Raw genomic sequence first — 20,647 nt, 5'->3', positions numbered from 1 at the left:
AGTGCCCCGTCCCGCCCCCACGCGACACTGGCCGGCTGTCCACGGCGTCAGGCGCCAGCCGAGCTCATGGACTGTAGCTCGGACCGTGCGGCCCGCCGCCGGGACGCCCGAACTTCCGAGTCGAGCGGTTTCCTGCTGAGGAACAGAGCGACCTATTCCTCGACTTTCAGGTCATTGACGTCCTCTTATCACATTGGCCGAACGGACATGGGTCATGGGTGGCGGTAAGATGGACGGATGTGACGCAGCTCGACGCTTTATTCTAGAAGATTATCTTCATTGCGCCACTGAGTGCAAGTCTCGTGCATGGACTACGATAACGATGCATCCATGCTTATATTTTACACTCATTGTCAGCCTTCCGAAATCCAAGACCCCGCGACATTTGGCTCTATCGGCAATAGACCATTACGTACTACTTATGAAGCAGTCTACACATCGGCATAACTTTTTCGCAAACTAAGACTTTTACCGACGACGGCCTTTCGAGTCAACTTTCGAGCCTCGTCTCATGTTTCCGTTGTTCCCCGCGGGTTACCGAGACTGGCAGTGCTACCCCCACCCCACCTACACCTGTCCCCGGGTCACCGACCGACACCGTCTGCCCACCCGCATGAGCCGCGGGCGCCCCACACATCGACCGGTCCCCCTCCCTCCCCATGGCTCGAGCGGTGCCCGCCGCAAAGCCACTGAGCTCGGTGACACAGTACCATAGAACTTGACTAAACCGCTGGGTCGTTTCCTAACTGTGTGACTGCAAGAAGCCACCATGGAGCAAAGAAAGAAGAAGGTCGCTGAGTTTGTCGTTCTGATTCAAATGACATCCACGGCCATGGGGTGATCACTGATCAGTTTCATTGACATGCTCATTGCCATTGCACACACATGCGAGTCACACTGTTATAACCACAGCTATCGTGACTCGGAAAATATCACATTAGCGAACATACACTAGTAGCGGGAATATCCGATGCACACTGCATAGCAGTCACAGAATAGCGGAAGTGACCAGTGCTAGAAGCGCTAGCACCTTGACACTCGTTACCAGTCCCTGTTAGGTAAATCAAAATTGACATGACAGTAACGACCATCCTCCTCTTCAAGCTCCAACGCCACAATAAAATTTTCTAATGAGCTATAACATGGGCATCGCCACTGGCTCTCACCAGTGTGAGAACTGACAACACCGTTGTCCACATTCTTCCTCTGGAGCCTCGATCAACCTCAACACCTCGCAAGCATAAGGCAGCGATCACTATTCGATCTTGATTGAGAACGAGGCGCCACACGAGCAGCCCTGCTCCGACTGCGGATTGTCGATGATGCGGAACGCAGACCGGATCAGCTCCTCGTGGTAGTCGACCGTGGCGCCGCGGATGTACTCCAGAGACACGGCGTCCACCAGCACGCGCGCGCCGTCCCGCTCTACGGCCACGTCGTCCGGCCCCAGCGGCGCGTCCAGATCGGCCAGGCTGAACACGTACTGGAAGCCCGAGCAGCCGCCGCCATCAACGGCGAGCCGCAGCGCCGAGCCATCGGCCGCCAGCCGGCGCAGCTGCTGCACACACGCGTCACTCAGCCGCACACTGGCCGCAGAAGCCGCCGGCGACGGCGCGTCAGACGCTGACTCTGCACTGAAGAGGCGACTGGAGATGACAGGCAGCCTGCAAAGAGCAACAGAACAAAATGACAGGGTGCTGATGCTGGTTCAGAGTGATGTTTGGCTTTGAAATACCCATTTCAAATGTCCACATTTATGGTTCAATTTGGTTAGATGTTTTTGAAAGACAGGAAAAACAGGAAACAGGAAGAGGTTATTGGAAATTTAGCTGGATGATGAACATAAAATATTCTCTTGTTCATATCTACCTAGCATTTTCTAAGAGGGAGAGAGATATTGCTATGATATAAACCATTCAGCTACTTCCTGGATAAGTAATAATTTATCATTGCAGAAAATGATGGCCATGTTTACAAATGTGAAATATTTCTTTTTACTATTTAAAAAAAAGTTAATGCCCCAATCCCAATTAGCTTTAGCCTGATTTACCTAATTATTTGCCTAATTCATTTACTTTAAAAATATTATTTTAAGTATTGAATACCTAAATTGTCATTATCTCAATTATTTAAATACTGTTTAGGTATATATCTGACCTACCTGGCCAATATTAAAAGATTTGACCATATAATAAAGTAAGCACCAGACTCACATTATTCCAATGCATGAATGACAAGAAGGCATCATAGGTCCATTACAAATGTTAAACTAAATGAGCAAAGGTGGTGCACATGTTTAATGTGGACAGGATCTCTAATCTTCACTTGCACTGTCAAACTGCTCTTCTTATGAAGATGATAAATTTTTAAACATCATATTGAATAAAAGAATGCTTAGCTCGTAAGCCAGCTCAAATCGCCATAAGATCAGCAACCTACTTGCATAACGAAATGGGCATTCACCAGTCCGAAGCATTTTGATTTCTCACCAAAAATGTAGGCAATCTTAAATGAACAAACAAACAAATAAAACATTTGAAAGCATGAAATTCATTAAAATTACGACATATACCCAATTAGCTCTCTCCGTAAGCTAAAATCAATTGTAAACAATCCCAAAACCAAGGATGTTTCAGAAATTGCGCACTTGCTACAATTACGACAAACATCTTTTAGCTATGAACAATAATGTATCATCCATTCCATCACAACTTTGTGCCGATAAAGATCAAAAGATGTTAAAGAAAACAAAAATATATTCTTAATCTTACCTTGTCCTAGCAAAGAGTGCCTGGCTGAGAATCCTGCGCGCAAGACCCTGCGCCGTGCAGGCCGCCATGTTTTGGTATGATGCTTTCTGATTCTAGTTGTTTTCATTTGCCTGATTTTGAACTATGTTTTAGACTACTTTTCACCATTAATTTTTCAAAACATATTTGAATTAGCCACAAAAGTCTTGATTTTAGTTTTTTGACAAAGAAATGAGTTTATCTTTGTTTGTTTGTGCAAAAATTTTGCTTTTTCACTTAGCAGTCTTCAGGCCATTTAGTCGGATTTATAGCTGAACTTGTTGTCTGGCATCATTTTGTGAAAACTGGAGAAAACTCAGGCAGAGGAGATGGAATGGGTGGATCGAATATAATCGAGGCGGTGTGTGACGACTTTGTTGTGTGTCTGTGACCGTCGCGGGCGACAGTGATCTGATTATCGGGAAAATAGTGTGCCCGCGAGCTCCGTGGAAATGGAAGATTGAAGTGTGCTTCAGAATGCTTGTGAATGCGTCTAAGCTGTGATACATACTCTTTTTTATCGTTGGACTTCGTGCATCATCCCCATGTTTACGGGTAAACTGACTCTCAAAGTGTGCGAAGCTGTTGATCTTAAGCCTACTGACTTTCAAACAAGACATAATGTAGCTATCAAGCCTGGTGGTGAGCAGTCAGTGAGCCTAGATCCCTATGTGTCAATAGATGTTGACGAACAATATATAAACAGATCAACTTCTAAATCAAAGACACTATGCCCAGTTTGGAATGAATCTTTTGAAACTGAGTGTGAGAATGCACAAAATGTAGGGCTTACAATTTTCCATGATGCTGCAATTCCTCCTGATGTGTTTGTGGCAAATTGCATTATTCCATTTGAAGATGTGGATGAAAAGAAGACGGACATCTGGGTAAGTACCTACAGCTAGTTTGTCACTCTTGGGATTGTTCTGTGCTGGTAAAACTGTACATTTTGTATGACACGGATGAGATGTGCACTGAGTAGTGTATATTGATATCGGTAAAGAATGACTTGAGTGCTGACCATTCCAATTCCTTTCCGTTAGCTTTTTGGCAAGCTCCACTTATTCTCTGGGGCCTCTTGATCATTTCCTGTTTTGCTGTAGTAGGTATTTTGTGGATCTCATTCACATGAAAATACTTATGCATGCGATCAGTGTCTTCATTTGCATTTGATAGTTTTATGAATCAATCAATGGAGTGGTGTCCTTTCACTGCACTTCATGAATTCACATGGGCTGCATCTAGACAAGTTTTTTTTTTGTCTGATGTGGTCCGTGAATTATAATCCAAAGATGTCCTTTACTTGCTTATTTGTCTGTTCATGTTGTCATATGTTTTTGGACTAAGGATGTTATCCTATTCTTAAGATGTGAGATTGCTACTTATAACTTATAAAGGCAAAGCATGAATTACAATCAATAGACTCAGCAAGATCAAAACTCTTGCATTTTTGTATTGCTATAAGAGTTAATAGTGAAGTGTGTCAGTCTAACTGACTCTGGAATATCACCTTTGGATCATTTCCAAAGTTTGAGGATCAATAATGGTGATGCAGTATTGCTTTAGTAGCCACACATTTCCTAGATTTCCTTTTCCTGCATTTGCTAACTCTGGTTGTCAGTGTAGATGCTACTCTTCCTCATAAAGCAACTGAAATTTTTAAATGTCTGTTGCCCTTAGTTTCTAGGATGTGAGGTCGTCTTTGGGGACATCTTCCCTGGTAGCCATTCCTCGTTTTGTTGAGAACCCTACAACAACCCATTCATAAAAAGGCTAACCCTTGGACCAAAAATATAACATCTGCTGATAACCATACCTATGAGCTGCAATAGTTCCTCCTAACAGCTTGCATGAGGGCAATTCAGAAGGTAGAAAGTTAAAGCCAATTTCAACCTCAGGCTTCATGAGTCAGCTGGCTCTCTTCTCCTGACATTTTTCGTGATTTCAGCTATTATAGGACATTGGGTGCCCCACACCTGAAGATAGGATATCAAGCTATCGAGACTGGCGCATTGTTTTCATGTGGTTCTCGCTCGTTAATTGTAAACTTCCCCGTACTACAGTGCGCCGGACGCACAACCGTATGCGGAACCATTCGATGTTTAAAGGCGATCTCCTGAAAGCCAGTTCCTACATGCCGACTGGCAGTAAAGGATGTTAAACATTGGGTGATCCCATGATGATCCTACCTCTAATCTCGTTATTGGTATCGCTGCCTTGCGAATTAATCGGGTCACTACGCCCCGCTCTCTCGGATTCGCGGGGCACGACCCGCTATAACGGCTGTTAGATGTTAGTAAATTCACCACGTCTCTTCATCTGAAGTTACGTTCTATCCAATCATCGGCGTGTTGTTCATCATGCCGTTTTCGTCCTTATGGATCAACTCACCTACAAATTATTACCCCTGCAAATGGCTCCTTTATTCCAGTCGGGACAGCGATCCACCGTGTGGAGAGCATTGACACAGGTTATCTGCAGAAACTATTACCTGAAATAAAATGTCTGAAATAAGTTTTTTGGGTATGATTGATGACAAGTGTCCTAAAATAAGTTTTTGTTATTGTATCAGAGTGAAAGCTTTCTCCTAAAAGAGGGTGAGATATGCAAAGAAATCATACGGTGTTTGAAGACAAATCTGTAGCGGCCAGGGATGTGTGCTGTGAATGGGAGCATTGTCGTGCTTACTTACCGTAAGCATCGCTGGCCCCCCGGGCTCCGGGGAGTAAGGATTCAAGCTCCCGCTCAAACTTCGATGGCAATCGAGCCGCTAGTCTGAACCGATAGGTATAATGGCAAGCAGGGCTGCGGAGTCGATGGATTTTAGGGTAACTCCGACTCCGACTCCGACTCTGGCTTCAAAAATCGACTCCGACTCCAACTCCGACTCCGGACGTTTCTATTAAAATACATATCATGAATATTGAAGTTCATAACGGAGATGTTTTTATCTTCCCTGAAACGATCTCTTGTGCTTTCCAAGGCGTTGCGCTGCAAATTTGCAATTAAAATAACATGCAGAATTAAAAAGCAGGTTCTGGGGAACTCACCGTCTTCTGCTTCCTTCGTTGAAAACGTTCGTCCAAAACAGCAAAATGACCTTTTTCCAACAAAATCTAATTTCGAGCGCAGTATCGTCAATTAAACAGGTGCAGTGCATGACGCTGAGCCATGCAGCGTTAACTCTGACTCCGGAGTCGGAATCGGTAAGATTTTGGCGACTCCGACTCCGACTCCGGGCAGAACTGTCGACTCCGACCGACTCCAACTCCGACTCCGACTCCTCAGCCCTGATGGCAAGGTTGTTTAATCGTTATGTCCAGTTCATCATCATCAAGGATAATGCCGTATGTTCAACACTGGTGCTACTTATCGGCGCTATATAAATCCTTCATCAGTAAATCAATGTTTGTGGATAGGCTTGGATGAGAACTAGGGGCGATGCTGCCTGATGAAATACGTGAACTTTTGTTGTGTACTTTGCAGCTGCTAGACATGGTGCGCATGAATTCTGCAAAACCTCATTGCAATGCGGTGTTGCTGAGAAAATTGACAAAAATAGCGTTCATCTACTTTGCGTGGTTATCGTACCGTGTCCAGCAACGCACGTCAATGATCAGATAGCTTTTGTGCATTCAGAATTGTGCTTCCCTTGCCTCGCCATCACTGATGATAAATTCAGTACCGGTTAGGTCCAAACACTATGCCTACCGGGTTCGAAGCAAGTCGTTAACCAACGTCCAGTCATTCTACCTTATTTGGAGCTTTTCGTATTCCGTAAGACACGCCAGTTACAATGGTTTGGTTTGCGGCCAACTGTGTTTCACAACCTGTCCTATTGTGTTGATTGCTTATCAGCATATTTTTGGCACTGTCGGTAGGTGCATATTTGGTGGTGGGTTTTTGTATTTCACCTGGCCTCGGGTTCACCCTAGCATGGTCGATTAACACCGTTTCCTGTTGCGTGACCTTGCGCGCGCTCCAGATCCAGCGGCGTGGCGGTTTGATGGCGAACCGGGCCGGTGGCGCGTGGCAGACTGTCGCTAATGCACCCGCGAAACGGCCAGCATAAAAATGCTACTGCGATATCTATATGGGGATAGACGGCCTATTTCAGGTGTAGGCCAGGTGTTTTCCCTAGTATGTCATTCGTTTCCATTACCGTCTGTTTCCATTGCCGTTTGGTACAACGTCTGTTCCTGAAGTGTGACAAGCAACCCAGTTTTGTATGAGTACTACCTACATATGCTGGTGAATAAAACATAGCCATGCGTGACCTTAGCGCATGCAATGCGTTCGATAGTCTATTGTTCAGCTGTCTGTTTTCTTATGTTTAAATGCGCCGTTCAGTAATCCGGTATTTTTCTCTCCAGTAGTTATCCCCTACCCACCAGCACCACCACTATGACTGACGCACAATGTTATGTAGAATGAATTAATGTGACTTTGAATATTGAAAACGGTCAGTGGAAGAACTGTGTCCGGGTCCGGACGGAGCCAGCAATTCGCCTGTCTGTCGTATCACCTGGCCAATATCTTTTAATCCGCACATCCTCCTGAGAGTACCGCGGCAACCAGCGAAGGTCTTTTTTTCTGCCTTGGCAAACACGGCCGGTCAGATTCTGTTATCTGGTCAAGTCGGATTTGGATATCTCGCCAGCGGAAACGTGTGTCGAGCGCATGTGCCCCCGATTGTGTGTCGGTAGGCGCGACGGACCGCTCCGTGGCCTCCCGTCTGACCGGAGCTGACACCCGTCGTCACGGGCCCCGCCGATCGCGGCGCCCTCCCAGGGTCGGGATGCAGGATATGGCGCTGCCGATCGGTGGCGAGGCCGTCACGGGTGTCGGTACGGCGCCCGGTTCCGTGTGCCGGTCCGTGAGCGGACTCACGGTGGCGGTCGTCCCACGGCGGCTGACGTAACTGGAAACGCTGCCGCCTCGTGGCCGGGACGAGTGACGCACAGTGTGACCGACCGTGCGACTGGCGGGTGTTTCCGGGTCCGCTGACCGGCGCCGGAAACAGACGGACCGCCGCCGTGGCGGTAGCCAGCGGGGCGGACACGCTCATGGCCACGGTAGCCACTAGCCGCCGCCCCTCCCCGCCAGGAGCGCGCGCCGTGGGTGCTAAACCTCCACACGTCACTACCGCCCCATCGGGGAATACAAACGCGCACGTGTGTGTGCGTGAGCGGGCCGGTCTGGGAACGTGACCCGGCGTTTCTCTGGCGGCCTGTTTGCCAGGAGAGAGTTCCGGATAATCAGAAAGTGACGGCGCCACTGTGCCGCCGGTCCGCGGTCTCCTAACCGTGGGTCCGGTCAGTGGGAACTCGAACCCACCACATTGTCCCGCATGTCTGGTGACGTGAGGTACAGCATGAGTCGTTATGTAGGACGTTCAGCGTTCAGCTGCTCACTGATGGCTCGTTCGGTATATAAACTGTGTTGGTCTGGGGCGAAGGGTTAAATAGCGCACACTGACGGCAAATGTCTTGGCACGTAGATACTTGACTTCAATTAGGTACTTTTTTCTAAGCTAAAAGTTGCGAGTGAATCTTCGGTGGTTTTCAGGGGGTTCAAAAATCGGCTCGTGATTTTAAAAAAAACGTCTCCGCAAAATGGTCTAGCTTTCTAGACGGTCACACGTGCATAGCGCCGAGTTTTAGCTACCTGACCGCAGTCATTTATGGCCAGCGCTGAGCTTAGGGAGCAGGATATTAGATAATGTTCTCAAACTGGTGTGTTTTCGACCAGCCAACCTGTCACCGATTGGAAGGTTTTACCTTTTACCCCCGTATACCAAGTAATGCCGACGACGGTCAGTGTCAGACGACTGTAACGAGCGAGCAACCCCCGGTCGGGAAAACAACCGAGCGAAACCTCCAAACAACAATCACCGTCAGAAACACATTGAAAGCGGATCATGCACACTGTAGCCACCGGGAAATCCACAGCTGTCTATGAAGTGTGGGGGCTAACAGGAAACTTTTACATGCGGAGAGATGGCTATTTTCCGCGGAGGCGAGAGCTGCCTGATCCACTGGCTGGAATCGGTGCTGCAACCGCAAATATTAAACATCATACCAGTAAAAAACATATTACCACTGCACATGTTTTGCTACCTTACTACCGTGCGTTCCCTCTGATCACTGTTGAGCCATATGACTCAAACATGGTGACAGTTTTGGCGTGAAGGGCTTCTGTGCTGCATCTGTCACCCCACCACCACCTGTGACCTGTGACCCTGCATCGTACGCTCACTCCGGTGAATAATTGATGACGACCTGCACGCCGCCCCTGTCGGAGACTTGAGGCACCCGAATCCGATCAGTGGCTAATGTCAACGGTACATGCCTCTGATTAACATTGGTAAGAGTGGCAGTCGCCCTTCACCTTAAAATTGTGGTGAATGTTTGTCTGACCGCTGTCTCACTTTGTTTCAGGTTATGCTGGAACCCCAGGGGAAAATTCATGTCGTCGTCTCACTTACCAAAGCCAAAGGTAAGTGATGAGCTGAGTATTTACCGTTTCTTTAAACAATCACCTCAATTTTCAGCTAAGCGAAACACATTCCATCGTACCTTTCATCTGGCATTCCCTCTTTACCTTGGTATTTCCTTTTCACGGCACCGATTTTCCTGTATCCAGCAAACGGCCTTCGATGTGCGTGGCGGTGCACTCGGTACGTACACACGATGTATTCTGGCACGCGTACGCTCGTGAGTGTGCTTGTGTGTGACTAACCGTAATTAGAAGCCACGGCGCCTGTTTGCCTCACCTAAGTGCAAATATTTTTCGTATCTGTCAATGATTGGTCTTAAAGCTCGCACAATCTTACAGCTTCTCCCAATGCCGAGTTGGGAGGGTCTTCTCAAGGTTGCTCTCTTGAATCGCTCCCTCAAAGTGTTTCAGTAGCCTTTCCGACTGTCTGTTCGTTTAATAGCAAGTGTGGCGGCGGTACTCCATGCCGTGTAGCGTGCCGGGTGACCATTGAGCTAGGTGTAACGAGTCACCGACCCGCCGCTGCAAACTGGTGCAAACAGGCGCAAACAGGTGCCGCAAACATGCACAAATAGGCACAAACAGGCGTCGCAAGCAGGCGCAAGCAGGAACTGAATTTTGCACCTCCGCTAGCTCAAGGCTAAAGCTGGGTAAGCGGTAAGCAGGGACAAACAGACGCAAACACGCACAAACAGATGCCGCAGTGTGCCTCACTGGCGCACCGCTATCGTCTGGCTGGGCTGGGCTGCTGAGTGCTGCTGAGCCTGATGTGGGCGCTACTCGGCTCTGTCACAGATTGACCGATGGATCTAAAATCAGCTCCTCCTGCCACGTTTGTTCCTTGTTTGATACCCGGTCCATGGACATCCATTGTCTATCATTTTACATTTGTGACTCTTCCGTCACAAAATTGATTATTCTGCTCTGTTTCCTATGTCCACAAATCAATTGGCTACTACCTACATCCGTGTACCAATCTACATCCCTTTTAGGGTCAGACTTGTTGTCCAAGACTTCAAACACGTCTGGATTTTGTTCCCAATTTAGTCATGCTTTTCTCATGCTGTTCGCAATGAGCTGCTAAGTGCTATCCCACCGTGCGTTGTGATGCCCCGTCATTCCCTTTTACCCTCTGTCAGGCCATTATTTCGCCGTACTGTGTGGTAGCTCATTCCGCAGTTCACAATGACAAACGCATACCAAAATACACGGTCACCGTTACGTTGCCCCGTCACCCCACCGTACTGCATTCGAATAACCCCGTGGTCCTTCCCCCGCCTACAATATCTCGCCACTCAAGCGTGGTTCCCGTGATAGTTAACACTTATCTCGTCACCCCACCGTACTCCGACCATCCCGACCCATCACGTCATACTCTATCAAGCATTATTGACATAATCGAAACCACCATTATCCCCTCGTCCTCATACAGACATACTATAAGTCTCATCACCACACCCACATTGACCGTTCCCGCCGGTCACCCTTCCACAGACAATAAGGATGGCTCTCGACCGGCGCCGATATCCCACCATCCACAGTCTCCCTGACTGTCCCTCGACCCTCCGAGTGTCCCCCCGTCCCACTGACCGTCTCCCTCCCTCCCACTTTCCGCAGACAATGAGGATGGCTCCTGAGCGGCGCCGATATCCCACCATCCACAGTATCTCTGACTGTCCCTCGACCCTCCGACTGTCCCCGTCCCACTAACCGTCTCCCTCCCTCCCACCTTCCGCAGACAATGAGGATGGCTCCCGACCGGCGCCGAAGCGCGAGTTCAAGGAGCGCGACACGGGCTTCCGGCTGCGGCGCGGCGCCATGCGGCGACGGGTGCACCAGGTCAACGGACACAAGTTCATGGCCACCATCCTGCGCCAGCCGGCGTTCTGCTCCCACTGCCGTGACTTCATCTGGTCAGTGATGCAAGCGGCACGGTGACCATGTCACCCAGTCAATGGCGCAGGCAGATCAGTGACTAACTATGCTGTCGAGTCAGTGGCGTAGGCGCCCGGTGAACGACCTAGTCAATCGTAGTTTGATGGATTGTGGCATGGGCGGAAGATAATCCAGCAGATTGTGGTATAGGGGATAGATTTTCCGTTGGGTTGAGGTGTTGTAGATAGATTACAATCCGACTGATTTAATTTAAACTCACCGTTCCGTCTTTTCTATCCTCAGAATAGTCAAATCCTTCTCCTCTACGCCTCAATCCCCTGCTCCGGGCTGGACGGACAACTTTATCCCATGCGGGAAGCTCCCATAGGAGCACGCCCGTAGCCCGGTGCAGTGAGTACCAGTGGACTGGGTGGCCTGTCCATTTGGACTGGCTCAGCCCAGGTGACCCACTAGGCTGCCCGCCCAGACCAATGGCTCCCTCTAATTCCTATCATCCTTCCGGCTCTGAAATGGTCTCGTCAGATCGAAAGGGCTTAACCCAACAAAACAAACAAACAAAACAATCCAATCTTGCATGTAATCAGCTGTTGAGTTATTGTCTACATCTCTGGTTTTATTCTCCGAGTCTTCCATAATTATTGACAAAGGCAGGCAGAGTACGAAGGTCTCAGACGCTCTTCCCGTGCCTCCAGGGGACTGGGCAAGCAGTGCTACCAGTGCCAGGTGTGCACGTGCGTGGTGCACAAACGGTGCCACGAGCTGGTCGTCACACGGTGCATCGGCGTGCGCCAGACGTTCGACGATGAGGTACGTACCGGGAGAGGGCAGACGACGGGGTGGGTTCGAAGGGGAGGGGAAACGACGAGCGGGTACGTGCGACACGGGAAGGGAAGATGTCGAACGACTTGGGTCACCTGTGGACTGGTTTGGCTTGGATCCGTGACCCTACCCAATAGGTAGTATAGTACAGTACAATAGTACAGGGCTCACCCCTGGGCTGTTGGCACACCTTTACACGGGTATTGTTACACAAGTATTTTGTCTTGCAATGGGAACACCCGTTGACGACCGGGGTAGGCGAATACATAAAATAAATACAAATGTAAGTAAAAAAGCAAAGACCTGGGATAAAGTCTGTCTGCAATGCTTTGATTTTTCAGAAGTTGAGATCAGGTAGCATTAGTTATTACTTAGTCGGTACGGTATGAAGAGATGTTCTTGCTAGTCTGTCTGGGTTATGCAATATCTATTATACCATCTTGCCCCACTGATAGCGCTCCTGCCCGCTCCGTACCAGCCGGCTCGGTCTGACCTTCCACCCTCCTCCGTCCGCCAGGGCCTAGACAAGCGTTTCAGTGTGAACGTGCCGCACCGGTTCGAGGAGCACAACTACAAGCGGTTCACGTTCTGCGACCACTGCGGCTCGCTGCTGTACGGTCTGATCAAACAGGGGCTGCAGTGCAGCGGTGAGTGGGGAGGGCAGCGCAGACGGGGTGTCGGTACTGGCTGTCTGTCTGCGCATTGAATGGCCATGTGCCGCGCGAGATGTAAACGCTTGACGGAATTATCAAACGTCCAGTTATTGTTTATATGAGAGACAGCTTTTGGCGCTCAATATTGCTGATGTGCGATGACTTGTATTTATACAGTGTCTCACTTATAATCAAGTTTCTGCTGTATTATTTGACAGTATCCATTCATTTTATTCAATAGAATTTGGCGTCGTCATGCAATAGTTATTGGACTTCAAATTTGAAGCCCTCATAGATAGCAAACGCTCTCGCGTATGTACTGGTTTCTATTTCCTGTTCATTCACGCTTCATTCGCATTTCTGACCCAAGTTTCCCCTGCCATTTTCAGCGTGCAATCTGAACGTTCACAAGCGATGTCAGCGGAACGTGGCCAACAACTGTGGCATCAACACCAAGCAGCTGGCAGAGATGCTCACCCGCATGGGCGTCTCGTCGCAGAAGCTCACTCAGCGGCGGAAAAAGGTATGACTGGCCAACCCCAGCTACGTAGATGAAGATGTAGACTGCTGGTTTCCGTCTGTATCTGTTTATCTTCTGGAAGAAGTGGCTTAACTGATAACCGCCGTGAGATAGATAGGTGATAAGATAACAACCTGCCCGTTCATTTTCTCGGTGCTCTTGTCAAAACAAATGTTTCCACACTTCTCGCTTACTTTAAACAGTGAACTACTCCTTCTACCCCTTCAGGGGTAGTTCAGTGAAGCGGACGCATTAAGTCGTGGTCCCTCCGGACATTTTTAACCTTCCGTGTTTGTCTATGTGCTGTCTGTGTTGGCTTCTCTCACCGCCGTCGACTCTTCCTTCAGGCGTCGATGACGCCCGCCACGAAGCAGACGAAGAATGACGCGGGCGCCACCTCCGCGTCTGCGTCTGCGATTCCGGAGGGCGAGGAAGCCGGTCCACGCTCTGCTGAGGAGGAGGAACTGCAACTGCGCATCCTGTTCGACATGAATGCCAAACAGGCGGCCGGCGTGCCGCCGCACAAACACGACACCAAGGGTGAGTGGGGAACGAGGGCCGGAGATAGGGTAGGAGAAAGGGAGGGCGGAGAGACAGGCTGAAGATTGAGAGGTAGATTGAGGTGAGGCAAGGCGGAAGGGATGTGACATGCAGGCTGAGCTCGGGAGACACCAGGAGCGAACACGGCGCACTAGTAGGTGGAAATGCTGCCAGGACAAACAAACGGGACTCTGAAGAAGAAAAAAAATGGAGAGGATATTGCAGTGTCATGCATTTCTGGTATCCGGCAGCCTTGACCCATCATGATTGCCCACTACTCAGTACTCAGTACTCACTTGATAAAATGCGTCTAAACATCGCCACAATTCGCCCCCGGTGCCGAGTTATAACCCCTCGGCAGCCTCTCACCCCGACCCGTCGGTGGTCCGCACCGTCTCCCCGACGCTCCCGTCCCGCCGCGGTTCAGCTGTGCGTACCCGCGGCACCGGGTCACTGAGAGCAGCGCTCGGCGACCGCCCAGAAGCCGCCGGGCAGCCAGCGGGGCGGCCGGCCGCCCCTGAGAGCTGCCAACCACGTGACGTGCTTGGCTGAGCCGGCGGTGGCGGTGGATGGGACGGGGTTTGGTAGGATGGGTGTGGGACGGGGGTAGGAGAAGCACGACATGCGATCGGTAAGAAGCGAGCAGCAAGGAATGTCTAGAGACACGCGCAAGGCGTCGCTAGTGCGAAGATTGGGTCAGTTGACCCTTACACTCAATGCGGAAGAGCTTACGTGACTGACTGTCAAGTGTCAATCACACATCGTAGGGAAGCGTTGTGTTTTGAAAACGTATCAGTCTGATGCAGACCGCCGATTTTGTTTTGGCCGCCGGTGTTTCCGCCGTGTCCATCGCGTGTTTCCACCGCGGTACGGCGGTGTTGGTCTGCCCTGTCCGCCGTCGGATGTTGGTGTTTGCCGGTCGGGCGATGTGTTGCTGGCGGCGGCACCCGGTCACTTCCGCCCCCCCCCCGCCTGTCGACATGGGGGGGGGGGGGTACATGATCCCACCTGGCAGCGATGGAGGCTGAAAGGAACAGGGGGTGGGCGTTATACAGACGAATACCTCGGGGAAATGGAATTGAATGCCAGGCGCGTCTCGATTCGTACGAATGCGGTAGTGATGAGTAACTGGACGGCCACTTCATGAAACATCAACGAATAAGTCATGTAATGACCGGAGTCGCTTGAAAGTCCTGAATCGCTTGTGTCGAAGGCTTTCTCTACACCTGATTCGTCTGTCTGTTTAGGCGCCTGTCTGCGCGTTGTCTTGGGTATGTCGTTACGTCCATTTGTCTGCCCGTGTCTCTCTGTCCATGTCTACTTGTCGTCTTATGTTTGTCGCCTGTGTTTCGGTTTCTGTCTGTCTGTTTTTCTTTCCGTCCCTCTTTTTGTCAAACCACTAACGACACACCGTCCCTTGCCAGCGGGCCGCTCCAATCTGAATCTGAAGGAGGAGACGCACGCCCGCCGCGTCGGTATCGAGGATTTCCACTTCATCAAGGTGTTGGGCAAGGGCAGCTTCGGCAAGGTGATGCTGGCAGAGAAGAAGGGGACCGACGAAATCTACGCCGTCAAGGTACGGACTGCCGGACTCGGTGGTGTCTTTGTGCTATTGTGTTCCACTGCTACACACAAACGTTTTGATCCTGATACCCAGTCAAAATATAATGTCATCGCCACATGGTCACCACATTTCGTAATTCGTAGCCCGACCATGACTTTCTTTCCTTATGTATTGTGTGTGACTTGTACATCAGCTGATTGTCGGGCGTGGCTGCCAGTGCTCATGGCCGTACCACCTTTTAACGCTGAGGTTAAACGGGAGTGCATTTTGGGTTGGCGAGCACCTTTTTTTCTACGATGTTGTGTGTCCTGTCCTGTATCTCTGACCTGGCTTCGGCAGTCAGGACACCCACACATGCGTCATATTTCTGACCCCGCCCCCTGCTCCGCCGATTGCAGGTGCTGAAGAAGAACGTGATCGTGCAGGACGACGACGTCGAGTGTACCATGACCGAGAAGCGCATCCTGGCGCTCTCGGCCAAACACCCGTTCCTGACGGCGCTCCACTCCAGCTTTCAGTCCAAAGTACGTGCCGGGATAGGGATAGCGTAGCTGGCAAAGGGAGTTTGCGTTAGGGAATATTGATACGAGAGACGTCTTGCACCAAAATACTTGTTACGTAAAATCAGGGCAAACTACTTCATAGCTAACCAACGGTGTTTTTTCACAAACTCATAACGTAAACCTTTAGTTGTTTTGTAGAGGTTTATTGATAAACTGTCACGGTAGTGTCTTTGAATGGTAAGCGGTGCAGCATAATCTAAGCATTGGTGCAAGAGGCCTCTTATGGGACCTAATTCACAAACGTCTAGCGCATTAACTCTAAATTTCCATCCCTATGATTTTGTGTTTATTGTCTGTCAGCTGTCAGTTGTCGTCAGACAACGACGTCGGCACTCTCACACCTTTGAATCACCTTTAGTCTATAATGGTTGTAATATCGCTCCCCTTCCCCTCCCTTCCTTGACTGACCTCTAATCCGTTGTGTACCGTTTCCAGGACCGTCTGTTTTTCGTCATGGAGTACGTCAACGGCGGCGACCTCATGTTCCAAATCCAGCGCTCGCGCAAGTTTGACGAGCCTCGCGCGCGCTTCTACGCAGCCGAGGTGACGCTGGCTCTGCGGTTCCTGCACCGACACGGCGTCATCTACCGGTGAGTGCGTCGTTTGATCGGTCGTTTGATCGGTCGTTGATCGGTCGTTGATCGGTCGTGGGTCGCTCGGTCGGTCGGTAGGTCTTGTTGCTCCCTCCAGCCTTCTCTAGGGGGCGTAGCTAGTAGGTGTAGTAAGCTGGGCGCGGTAGACGGTGGCCGAGACCGCCACCACGCCGTCGTCCTGTGTCTCCGCTTCCACCGGGTGGATGGTGCCCGCGCGCCTGGTCGGTCGGTCGGTCGGTCGGTGTGCCGGGTCGCTGGGTCGCTCGCTCGCTCGCTCGGGCGGTGGAGCTGTTGGACTGTGGGTCGCTACAGGATCCGGTTCGTCCCACGCCGCCGCCGCCGCCGAGTGGTGTAATGTGGGGCAGGCCAAACAGCACCGAGTCGTCCTATTGTGGGAGGCAGGCCGGTCTAAATGGGTGCAACGGTCACCGACCGCGGCAAATGTGGATACACTGGCAGTGCGGGATTGCCGATGGTGTAATATGAATGAAGCTAGCAGCTCCGTGGGTGTGTGGGAGTCGGTAGTATTGCCACTGTGGCATTTGCCAGATGATGGTATTTCTCCCGCTCAGTTAAGCTTCCTCATGGTGCGGTGTGAAGACGATTTGAATAGGGAAATGATAGTCAATGGCATTTCATTCAGAAGTTATTATTGGATTTGTTCTATTTTGCTTACAGACCATTCTTAGGCGCATGATGTTTGATACATTAACTTCCTCATGAACTTTGCTTGTTTGATATCCGCAGCCCGCAGAAAACGAAATCTAGAATTATTTTTCATGACTGGACGCGCGATGACTTAAATGCAGCCCGTGGCCTGTACTTCCTACCAGCAGTTTGGGCAATGGGCAATCACCTAACCCACTCACGAATGAACACCTGCTTGTGTCTGTGACAGGGACCTCAAGCTGGACAACATCCTGCTTGATAGCGACGGTCACTGCAAGATTGCAGACTTCGGCATGTGCAAGGAGGGCATCATCAACGGGAAGACCACCAACACCTTCTGCGGGACTCCGGACTACATCGCGCCCGAGGTACGTTTGTTGTTTTGTTGGGTTAGGCCCTTTCGGTCTGAAAAGACCATTTCAGAGCCGGAAGGATTATAGGAATTAGGGGGAGACATTGGTCTGGGCAGACACCCTAGAGAGTCGCCGGGGCTGAGCCCGTCCGAATGGACAGGCCGACCAGCCCCCAAGCACTTTCTGCACCCGGCTACGGGGTGCGCTCCCTGGGGAGCAGCGGAGCCGCTCCAAGGGAGCAGCCCGCATAAGATAAAGGTGCCTGTCCAGCCCGGAGAGGGTTGCGGCGTGGAGGAGAAGGATTTCAGTATCCTGAGGGTAGAAACGACTGACGGGTGTGCCCGAGGTACGAACTTTCAGCCCACGACTGGGCCTCTGCCTGTCTCTCTATGTCTGTGTGTCCGTCTCTCTGTTTCGGTCTCTCTGTCTCGCTCTGTTCTTCTGTGCAGGCACAGGACGTCTTACAGGTCTGCCTGTCTCTCTGTCTCACTCTGCCCTGTTGTTTCACACAGATCCTGCAGGAGCTCGACTACGGCTCGTCGGTCGACTGGTGGGCGTGTACTGGCGGTCTTTGCAATTCTGTGCCTGTCTCTCTGTCTGTCCGTCTGTTAGTCTCACAGTCCGCCCCGTTGTTTCACACAGATCCTGCAGGAGCTCGACTACGGCTCGTCGGTCACCCCTTGGGCGTATGGTGTCCATCTCTGTCTGTCTCTCTGTGTTTCCGTCTCTTTGTCCCATCTTCTCTTTCTGTCTCACTTTGTCCCTCTGGGAACCACAGATTCTGCAGGAGCTCGACTACGGCTCGTCGGTCGACTGGGGGATGTCTATCTGTCTGTCTCTATATCCCCGTCTCACTCTGTCCCTCTGTGTACCACAGATTCTGCAGGAGCTCGACTACGGCTCGTCGGTCGACTGGTGGGCGCTGGGCGTGCTCATGTACGAAATGATGGCCGGCCAGCCGCCGTTCGAGGCCGACAACGAGGATGATCTGTTCGAAAGCATTCTGCATGACGACGTGCTCTACCCAGTCTGGCTCAGCAGAGAGGCCGTCTCCATACTCAAGGGCGTGAGTCGAACGCGGAGGGAGAGAGGCTGAGATCGTCGCCGATGGAAACATGACCAAATAATTCGACGTGAAAATAGTCAACCTGCTGAAGAGGGCAGTCCGAAAATATATTATCTAGACTGAGAGACGTGTATAACACTGAGTAACTTGTTTGCTACCTTCTTGGCTCTGGTTCTGATTGTCGTTCGATTTTATTCATGTCAATGCATTGATTCTCGACAGTCAAATCAAGCAATGGTATATGCTAAAATGCTAAACTTATTTTTTGTTGTGAACTTTGCTTTCGGCAGTTTAACTCCAAACGACAACTCTCATTACGCGCTCAAAACTCTCACCTCACCGCTGAGCCTATCTGAGCTCCTAATTTACCATCCCCTGCGTGTGCGCCATGCCGCCAGTTTATGACCAAGAACCCGGCCAAGCGTCTGGGCTGCGTGGTGGTGCAGGGCGGCGAGGATGCCATCCCGGCACACCCGTTCTTCAAGGAGATCGACTGGCAGGCACTGGAGGCTCGCCGCGTCAAGCCGCCGTTTAAGCCGAAAATTGTGAGTCGAGGGTGGGGGGGAAGGGGACAAGGCAGGAGGATGGAATTTTTATAAATCGGGTATGCTTGGACGTGGCGCTTGGTGGGCTTTGAAACTACATAGAGAAAATGGCTAGACAGCATTTTAGTGAAGGAGCTCTGGTTACGTGGTGTTAAAAGAACGATATCAGTTTGTTGAATTATTGACAAGACTCAATGTAAGATCGTTCAATAAATGTGTCTTGCTTTTAGGCTTTGCAATAGTTTATAGGTGACTGCGGGTTTTAGCGATGACGAAGGCATAGGACGTTGAAAGAAACTGATAATTGTGTTCCCCAACTGACCGTGTTTCCGCCTGGCGTCTGCAGAAGGGCAAGAAGGACGCGGTGAACTTTGACGCCGAGTTCACAAAGGAGGAGCCGAACCTGACGCCCATCAACGTCGACATCATCAAGGCCATCAACCAGGTCGAGTTCGAGGGCTTCTCGTTCGTCAACGCCGACTACGCGGCGCACCGCGTGTGAGCGCCCGGCGCCGGTCCAAGCGCACACGGCCAGCCCCAGAGCGGGCCCTCAGCTAGTCTTCACGCCTGTCGGTGTCTGCTGCCCGTCTGACTCCCGTCTCTGTCCCCCTGCCCTCGCAGTCCCTCTGTCTCGCCATCTGTGCGCTGCTGCCCGTCCCCCCGTCCCGTCCCCCAGCCGTGTTGTAGCCGTTGCTGGTGTCCTGTGTCGCGCCTGCCGGTCGTCGACTGCAGACCGACTGCGTCTCAGCCGCCACCGGCGCCTCGTCGGCGCCCCGCCCACGCCTACTGGATTTGTTATACTTTTAGAGCGGTTGTGTTTTGCTACTTGGTTTTGCGGACGTTTCGCCGCGTTTTCTATTGGCGCCGGAGCGGGCACGGCGCGCGGGCGCCGCGGCGGCCGCCGCCCGTACCTGGCGCTCCGGTAGGGCCGCCCGCCGCCGCGTGAGAGCGCGTTAGTCGTCGTTGTGTGTGCGTGCGCGCGCGAGCGTGTCGGTGGGCCGGGCGCGCGGACGCCGCCTCCCGGCCGCGTCTCCCCACGGCGCGGGGGGCGGCCGCGCCCCTCCCACCGCCGCCCCGGCCGTCTATTCAGTGTCCGTGTAGCCGTGTGGTTGTTGTTAGGTGTTGGGGCGGCGGCGGCGCGCGGTCGGGCCGGCCGCCGCCGCCCTCCCCCTCCCCCCTTACTAGTCAGAGCGGCGGTCTTTAGCGCGCGCGCGCGTGCGCCAGGCGGCGGCGCGCCGGGCGCGATCTCAGCTGAGCGGCCACCTGCTCCACTCGGCGCCCACTTCAGTTCGTGCGAAGACCTTTGCTATTCTATGTATCTACTGTATCTCTGTTTGGCAGATCCGAACTTTAATAAATCTTTAATGTGTATTGTGTGTTTAGGTCACGGTTCTTCCGTAGCTGCGGCTAGAGTGGGCAGTAGGCACTGGGCATGAATGCCTGCTCATCGAAGTGACTGCCCGTAGTGTCCTGTCCTTTGCGCACTGCGTTGAGATGAGACCGGCAAGATCCTAAGTGGCATTCGTAAGATGTGACCATGGCCTTTAAACGTCACAGCGGTGACTTGTCACGTCCACTC

General features: G+C 51.4%; 2 protein-coding genes across 2 annotated transcripts; one reads left to right on the top strand and one right to left on the bottom strand.

The window, feature by feature from the left end:
- Positions 1 to 794: 794 nt before the first annotated feature.
- On the bottom strand, positions 795 to 2,853 carry LOC122384973 (iron-sulfur cluster assembly 2 homolog, mitochondrial-like). The gene is made up of 2 exons (XM_043372841.1): positions 2,772 to 2,853; positions 795 to 1,664 (listed from the first exon to the last, which is right to left on the bottom strand). The coding sequence occupies exons 1-2, from the start codon at positions 2,837 to 2,839 to the stop codon at positions 1,256 to 1,258; spliced, it is 477 nt and encodes a 158-aa protein (XP_043228776.1). The 5' UTR covers positions 2,840 to 2,853; the 3' UTR covers positions 795 to 1,255.
- A 230-nt stretch (positions 2,854 to 3,083) lies between these two features.
- On the top strand, positions 3,084 to 20,439 carry LOC122385009 (calcium-independent protein kinase C-like). The gene is made up of 14 exons (XM_043372917.1): positions 3,084 to 3,676; positions 9,230 to 9,287; positions 11,026 to 11,200; positions 11,876 to 11,990; positions 12,520 to 12,649; positions 13,045 to 13,178; positions 13,523 to 13,715; positions 15,140 to 15,291; positions 15,678 to 15,803; positions 16,278 to 16,432; positions 17,334 to 17,472; positions 18,335 to 18,523; positions 18,922 to 19,068; positions 19,415 to 20,439. Exons 1-14 carry the CDS (start codon positions 3,335 to 3,337, stop codon positions 19,568 to 19,570), a joined length of 2,211 nt encoding a protein of 736 aa, XP_043228852.1. The 5' UTR covers positions 3,084 to 3,334; the 3' UTR covers positions 19,571 to 20,439.
- The last annotated feature ends 208 nt before the right edge of the window (positions 20,440 to 20,647 follow it).

The sequence above is a fragment of the Amphibalanus amphitrite genome, unplaced genomic scaffold (genome assembly GCF_019059575.1).
Source record: "Amphibalanus amphitrite isolate SeventyFive unplaced genomic scaffold, NRLGWU_Aamphi_draft 000205F_arrow, whole genome shotgun sequence".
Taxonomy (NCBI): Eukaryota; Metazoa; Arthropoda; class Thecostraca; order Balanomorpha; family Balanidae; genus Amphibalanus; species Amphibalanus amphitrite.
The sequence above is the reverse complement of the archived record's forward strand: the minus strand, read 5'-3'. Positions and strand labels throughout refer to the sequence as shown.

Bases quoted from the DNA above. Each gene is read 5' to 3' on its own strand.
- LOC122384973 (XM_043372841.1), bottom strand. From the start codon at position 2,839: ATGGCGGCCTGCACGGCGCAGGGTCTTGCGCGCAGGATTCTCAGCCAG. The intron at 1,665-2,771 runs GTAAGATTAAGA...TGCTCTTTGCAG, and splicing joins GCACTCTTTGCTAGGACAAG to GCTGCCTGTCATCTCCAGTC.
- LOC122385009 (XM_043372917.1), top strand. From the start codon at position 3,335: ATGTTTACGGGTAAACTGACTCTCAAAGTGTGCGAAGCTGTTGATCTT. The intron at 15,292-15,677 runs GTACGGACTGCC...CGCCGATTGCAG, and splicing joins ACGAAATCTACGCCGTCAAG to GTGCTGAAGAAGAACGTGAT. The intron at 18,524-18,921 runs GTGAGTCGAACG...CCATGCCGCCAG, and splicing joins CCGTCTCCATACTCAAGGGC to TTTATGACCAAGAACCCGGC.